This window comes from Littorina saxatilis, unplaced genomic scaffold (assembly GCF_037325665.1).
Source record: "Littorina saxatilis isolate snail1 unplaced genomic scaffold, US_GU_Lsax_2.0 scaffold_1598, whole genome shotgun sequence".
NCBI lineage: Eukaryota > Metazoa > Mollusca > Gastropoda > Littorinimorpha > Littorinidae > Littorina > Littorina saxatilis.
In genome coordinates, this window is record NW_027128652.1 from 2056 (window position 1) to 9827 (window position 7772).

The 7772-nt window shown below is 42.9% G+C and overlaps 1 protein-coding gene across 1 annotated transcript; it reads right to left on the minus strand.

Annotated features, from left to right (window-relative positions):
* Positions 1-4128: 4128 nt before the first annotated feature.
* Positions 4129-7567, minus strand: LOC138957004 (uncharacterized; the record flags this gene model as incomplete). The annotated part of the gene is made up of 3 exons (XM_070328184.1): positions 7291-7567; positions 5095-5298; positions 4129-4356 (listed from the first exon to the last, which is right to left on the minus strand). Coding segments are annotated over exons 1-3 (709 nt in total), but the record flags the coding sequence as incomplete, so codon positions are not given.
* Between the last annotated feature and the right edge of the window lie 205 nt (positions 7568-7772).

The window sequence follows — 7772 nt, forward strand, 5'->3', positions numbered from 1 at the left end:
AAACAAAGAGAGGTACAGAAAAGCGTGCTATCCTTCTTAGCGCAACTACTACCCCGCTCTTCTTGTCAATTTCACTGCCTTTGCCATGAGCGGTGGACTGACGATGCTACGAGTATACGGTCTTGCTGAAAAATGGCAGCTACTTGACTAAATATTGTATTTTCGCCTTACGCGACTTGTTTTCACAATTTTGTCGTCAGTTTGTGATTTCAATGCGACTCGCTGTAAGCTTATCTGCAATAGCACGTTATTGTGTACTTCTGAATCTAAAACGCAACAAACGGCTGCGAGTCACATGAACTAGAGCGGTGGCGGTTGATCGTTCAGAGGAACTGGCGCTATGCAGAACCGTCGTCTGCTACGAAAACGATGTTTTGCGTGACACGTTTTCGGGCTTTTCTTTTTTCAAACTTTCAAAACTTCGAATTGTACTGATCTTGTCTTGATGAAAAAAGAATTCTTTCATGATTTAAGAATGCTTGTGTAACAAGCTGTCAATTTATTATTTAGATTTTAAAAGTTAGGTCTAGCATCAAAACGAGGCGCCTGATTGTCCGTTCGGATAGTCCACAAAAATACATTCTTAAATGTCTCACTCTCGACAGAAAGCAGCCAGGATGTTCCCGTTCGGTGAGCGTTCAAATGGAAGTATGCTTGCACTGTATGAAGAGGCTCGGGGAGCTCAGTGATGGTTTACGGGAGGCTTACTGTGTCTTTAAAGGCACAGTAAGCCTCCCGTAAACCATCACAGAGCTCCCCGAGCGTCTAAATACAGTACAAGCATACTTCCATTTGAACGCTCACCGAACGGGAACATCCTGGCTGCTTTCTGTCGAGCGTGAGACATTTTCCAAGAATTTATTTTCGTAGACTTGTTCCGTTAACAACAACGGCGCCTCGTTTTTGCGCTAGACCTAACTTTTAAAATCTAAATAATAAATTGACAGCTTGTTACACAAACATTCTTTAATCATAAAAGAATTCGTTTTTCATCAAGACAAGATCAGAACAATTTAAAGAAAAAATGTTCAATGAAATCAATATCTCCACACAGACTACAGCGATTGTTTTCACGTTTTTTCATTTGTGTAGTAAGATATTAGTGGGGTAGATATTATGCAATATCTTCCAGTGAAGTAGCCTTAGTCGCTCTTCCTTGGTGCAGTTGTTTGCTATCATCCAATGATTTCTTTCTATTTTATAGTTATATTTATTCATCCAAAAATGTATTGAGCAAGGAGTATTTGCTTTTTGTTTGGTAAGTAGTGATCTAAATTTTTTGGGAGTCCAGTTTTTAAGAGATTGAGGTTCTAGAGAGACAGTCGCTTCTTGAGTTTAGTTATTGTCAGCTCGCAATGATTGCGCAATGAGCGCGGTTCGCATTGCATTATAATCAAACAGCAGAGCAGGGTAGTCCCCGATTTTTTCTGCAATACGTGCGAGTGGTAATAATCCCTCGTCTGTCCATATATCTTGGAATATCACTTTTTTGGAAGAACGTAGAAAAGCAAATTTATATAAAAACAGGTTCACAGATAAAATTAAAAGAAACTGACGTTTTATTTGGTTTCCAACCGAACAAGCAACAGGACCAAACTATAAGAAATATTAACTTTATTCTGCTTGTTGCAAAAATGTCAATAAGTATATACAAATACGGAGAAGGCTTTGACCCAAATTGTATATTTGAAAGAGAGCTCTCCATTCGGCTTTTTGACTGAGAAACCCAGTACTATCATGCTATTGTAAATGACTCGTTGCAAATGTCAATGTATTAACTAAGGTGAACCAATGATGAAAACAATTATGACGAACAGCAAAATATATCATTATTATTAATTCATTTAAACACAACCATGGTAATAGAGAGAGAGAGAGTGAGGGAGGGAGAGTGAGGGAGGGAGAGAGAGAGAGAGAGAGAGAGAGAGAGAGAGAGAGAGAGAGGGAGAGAGAGAGAGAGAGATTGAGAGAGGAAGAGAGAGAGAGAGGGGGAAAGGGGAGGGTGCGAGAGAGAGGTAGAGAAAGAGCGGAGGGAGGGGTGGGAGAGAGTGAGTGAGAAAGAGAGATTTTCGAAGATTGTCCATGTTAAACGAAAGAATGATATTATTGCTATTTATAACCCTATCTGTTTATGTTTAAACTGTTCAGCATCGCTCACAGTATCAGAGAGAGAGAGAGAGAGAGAGAGAGTGGCAGGGAGGGTGAGAGAGACAGAGAGGGGGAGAGAGAGAGAGAGGACGATTAAAGATAGAGAGAGGGAGAGAGGGGAGGGGAGGGAGAGAGAGGATGGGGAGAGAGGATAGAGAAAGAGAGAAAGTGTGCAAATGCCAGTTGACGGAGAGAATTATAGCTAAATTATAATTGATTGAAAATATTGTACATTTTCGAAGATTGTCCATGTTAAACGAAAGAATGATATTATTATTATTTATAACCAATTCTGTTTACGTTTAAACTGTTCAGCTTCGCTCACAGTATCATACTCGTAGCGAGTCATATTGTAAGTGAGGTTCAAAAAAAAAAAAAGAAAAAAGAAGAAAAGAAGAAAGAAAAAAAGAAAAAAAAAAGAAAAAAAAAAAAAAAAAAGATCAGAACAATTCGAAGTTGTGAAAGTTTAAAAAAAGAAAAGCCCGGAAGCAGGGTCACGCAAGGGTCGTAGCAGACGACGGCCGGTTTATCAGTGCAAATCGCCGTTCCTCTCAACAGTCAAAAGCCATCGCTAGAGTTCTTGTGAACCACAGCCGTTGTTTCGTGCATAAAAAAACGTGCTATTGTAGATAAGCTCACGTCGAGTCGCATTCAAATGACTAACTATGACGACTGCATTGTGAAAAGGGAAAACTGGATCACACGGGTTCACGATGGCTCAGGGGTAAGATAAACCACGCAAAAATAAATTCTTTGAAAATTGTTCGCTCTTTACGGAGGGCACCTAGGATGTTCTCAATTGGTGAGTGTTTAAATGAAAGGGTGTTTGTACTGTGTGTAAAAGCCTGACCGTATCTGTGATGGTTTACGGGAGGCTTACTCTGCCTTTAATTGTTCACAGTTTGCATTCTTTTTTCAGATCTCTGTGTCAGTGTATATTTTGTCATTCTAATTTTGCTGGCAAAGTTCCCAATTACGATAATTTGTGGAAGTTTTTTTGCGGGAGATTTGGTAAGCCTCATTTCGCAGGCCTCCAATTTGGAGTCATATCCGCGGTCACACACACACACACACACACACTCACACGAACAAAAACACACACGATATAAGTGTAAGACCAGGCATTAAGTCTGTTACTTTAATTGCATGCAGTGACAGCTTGTCTGCGAACAAAAATAATGATACATGCCAGACCTGTCTATTACAGAATTCATTAGAAAAGAAACTCATATATATATATATATATATCTCTCTACTTTCTTTTTCTCTCTGCCTATGTCTCTCTCTGTCTGTCTCTGTCTCTCACTCTGTCTCTCTCACTCTATCTCTGTCTCTTTGTCTCTCTCTGTCTCTCTCTGTCTCTGTCTCTCTGTCTATCTCTCTGTCTCTGTCTCTTTCTGTTTTACTGTCTCTGTCTCTCTGTCTCTGTCTCTATCTGCCTCTGTGTCTGTCTGTCTCTCTGTCTCTGTTTCTCTGTCTCTCTCTCTCTTTCTTCCTCTCTCCGGGAAAAAAACATGTCGACGAAGGACATAAAACATAGCTTTGTTGATGAAGGAAGCGAGATCTGACGAAATGGACTCCATGTAATAATAAAAAATCCAAAAACAAAGAGACTGCCAACGTTCCAAAATTCCAACAACCTACCTTTCTTGTTTTTTGATTCTCCATGTTATAAGCTGTCTGCTTATTACGATTTTCTAGCTTGATTCATTTTCAATGTTGGTTTTATCGTCTGAACCCAGCGGCACAGGTGATGTTCTTCATCTGAAAGATACCCTCCTTTCTTCGTTCGTTTTTAATCATCGGTTTTGACAAGAAAGCCAGAAAAGGTGTTCGTGTAGGACCCTCGTACATTTCTGCTTGAATCTCGGTGCAGATGCACCCACGCGCGCTTCCCCGCGATCACGTGCACCGTAGCCAAACCAGACCCCAAAATTGAAAAATCTTTCGGGTAGGAGTAACAGCCACACACACGCTTGCCATCCACCAGCACACCGATGTCTTCGTCCACACCTCCACTCACAGCCATGCAGTTGAGGAAGAAGACGTAGAGACCCGAGGTGGGCGCGGTGAAGACGCCGGTGACTGTGTCGAAGCCGCCGCCCAGGTTGATGTCGGCCACGTTGTACACCAGCGTCCCTGCGGCGGCCACGTTGAAAGGGTCGGCGCTGTTGCGGGCGACGAAGGCCACCTGCTTCTGGGAGGCGTCTGGAACGACAATGACGATGCTCTCTAAGTCAATGTTAGTACTGCGAAAGTAAAATTATGTTAGAAACGACCATGTTCGGAAATTCTTCTTCTTTGTCTGCGTATGTGTGTTATAACTCCTACGTACAATCGTGCTTTTTGCTTGAGTAGGATTTAAAGTGTATTACCGTTTTTACCCCTCTATTTAGGCAGCTTGACGCCGCTTTCAGTGGATGCATGCTTGTTATTTTCGTGTGTCTATAACCTACCGAACTCTGACATGGATTACAGGATGTTTATATGTATGTGGTCTTGTGCTTGCGTGTGTACGCGAAGGGGGATAAGGCACAAGCTGGTCTGCACATAAGTTGACCTGTGGGATCGGACAATTATCCACCCTTAACCCACCAGGCGCGGCCTTGAAAACTGAACCTTCCGCTTAGGAGGCCTGCTCCCAAACTGTTCGGAAATGACTCTTGTCGTGTTTTTGTGCCCCGTAGAAGAGTTGTATTTCTTGATGGTGAGGCAAAACAACCATAAAAAGCTCCGAATTACGAGTCGAGGCACACCCTCGGCGCTATATATTTTAACTCCAATCTGCGTATTTTCGGAAGAAAAAGACATAAGTTTGGAGCGATCACTGCTTAGACAACCTTTTTCTTTGACAAACAGGCAGGTCTCAGTTCATTTTTTTATTTTGCGACAACGGCAACTATCGTGTCCGAAAAAAAAGAAAAAGAAGAAAGTTCAATGCTGTACCAAATTTTGTTTGGAGGTGGTTGAGCTGGTTTTGCAGAGCTGTCATTTTGGTTTCCGTCTGGGTTTGTAGTGATGTGATTTGGGCCCCCATCTGGTTCTGTATTGCGGTCAGCTGGGCTCCCAGGCGGGTCACTTGCTGGCTGAGTCCGCTGACCACAGCCTCCAAAGGATTGTGATCATCTGACCGTTTGTCACGTGACCATGCTGTGTCACAATGGACACTCACAGAGCACAGAATCACTGCCAGCAGCAGCCGTGAGGAAGTCTTGCTGTGTCTGTCCGTCATGGCTGTAGCAGTGTGTGTGTCTGGTGCTGAGGTCTTGAGCTGTTTGAAGAAACACGTGCTACAGTCTGGACTTATATATGTAGCTCCAGTGCCACTGTGTCAATTCATATGTGTGGGGCAAGTGACACGGTTTGAATGATTGTATGGACTCAGCTGACGAAGGGGGAAGGTGAAAACATGTTGCTTCAATTAACTGAAAAGCTTGCAGCCCCACAAAGATGTGCTTGGCAACGAAAAAAAAGCGAAAAAAAGAAGTTTGCAGCCGATAAGCTGGAGAACTTGTTTGCCGAGCAATTTAAACCAAACAGTTGTTTGTCTTCAGCTTAACGCAAGTTCAGAAGATTTACTTGACTAGTCAGATCTAAAGTACTTCGTATAAATTTACAGTGTCTCCTCAATATGTCACACCCTAAAGAACGCAGCAGCTGTAGGCATATCCAGGAAAATGTGCAAGGCGACATAGATTTAAAGGTAATAAATGATCTGCATTGTTGAGCACAGGCATGCCTACCTTTCCGTGGAAACCATGTGGTGAAACTAGATCCAAACTTTTACCTGGGATGTAAGCAATCCTTTCTCTCAGACACAACAGCAAGAGTTTTACAGTCTGAGTACTTTCTGTGCCGAATGTGCATTTTGTTTGGGGGGGGGGGGGGGGGGGGCATGGCCGGACCTAGGGGGTTTGGTTTTCCAGACACGAGGATAGACTCACAAATAACCGTTCAAATGTAAAATGTTCTCATCAGGTGGGTTTTTACTGATCCTGCGTTATGTGGAGCCAAAGTTATCTGAGCCCACACTATAGTGTTTGCCCCTATAACGTTTTGGCTTTCAGGACCAGGAGCTTTGATTGTCATTAATAATTGTACTGGGGGCAGGAAGGTGTTGTTCAACTGAACAGCACCGTTACTCCTTGGACAACAAAAGGTACCATAGTGTCAGCTTAAAGGCACGGTAAGCCTCCCGTAAACCATCACAGATACTGTCAGGCATTTATACACAGTACAAACACCCTTTCATTTAAACACTCACCGCTTGAGAACATCCTAGGTGCCCTTCATAAAGAGCGAGCAATTTTGAAAGAATTTATTTATGCGTGGTTTATCTTGCCCCTGAGCCATCGTGAACCTGTGTGAGTGATCCAGTTTCCTTTTTTTCACAATTTAGTCGTCAGTTTGTGATTTCAATGCGACTCGCTGTAAGATTATCTGCAATAGCATGTTATTGTGTACCTCTGAATATAAAACGCAACAAACGGCTGCAAGTCACTTGAACAAGAACGGTGGCAGTTGACCGTTCAGAGGAACTGGCGCTATGCAGAACCGTCGTCTGCTACGAGAAAGACGTTTTGCGTGACATGATTAATCTGCTGTATCATTCGCTTGTCGAAAAGACTATCGGCCTACGCGCATCTCAAATATGACCTTCTCTTGTCTACTGGCTCGGAAGATTTATTATACTCCCAAATAGCACTTCTTTGCACCTCTTATGACTCCTTCGTCCTCCAGAATCCCGTACCCATACCAAATACGAGCTGATTTGGTGAAATAAAGCACATTTCTACTTGCAAAACCCATCGAACAGCCATTTCCGGTGCTCAATCGCCGACATTTTCAGCTTTGAAGGCTATTTACGGGCAAATATCAATCGCTCCCTGACTTTTTATGCATCGAGAAACAAATTTAGTCATCGCTGAATCAGTAGCTTACCTTAAATCCCGACATAAATCAAACAATACCTAGAAAACAGACAAAACTTGCCTTCACACGTGTCAGGAGCGGCCTTCGGCCTCCTTACGGCCTTTGACCGGTTATCCCCCGTGAGGCAGGTCTCAGTTCATTATTTTATTTTGCGACAACGGCAACAATCGTGCCGAAAAAAAAGAAAAAGAAGAAAGTTCAATGCCGTACCAAATTTTGTTTGGAGGTGGTTGAGCTGGTTTTGCAGAGCTGTCATTTTGGTTTCCGTCTGGGTTTGTAGTGATGTGATTTGGGTCCCCATCTGGTTCTGTATTGCGGTCAGCTGGGCTCCCAGGCGGGTCACTTGCTGGCTGAGTCCGCTGACCACAGCCTCGAAGGCTGGATGATCGTCTGACCTCTTGTTACGTGTGTCGCACTGGACATCCATGAGACACACAGCAAGCACAAGTAGCGCTACGAGCAGGCAAGTGCTCACACGGGCCATCATTTTGTTCGTCAAACGTGCAGTTGACAGAGAAGATCTTTCGACAAATTCAGTTCGCAAATGCGCTTCTGACAGCAAAGATCTTATGAAGAATTTTTTTTCGCGAAGGGCGTTTGTGGCATCAAAGATCTTACGATGAATTTTGTTCGCAAAATCGTTTTTGGCAGTAAAGATCTTACGATGAATTTTATTATCGACAAATGTTTGT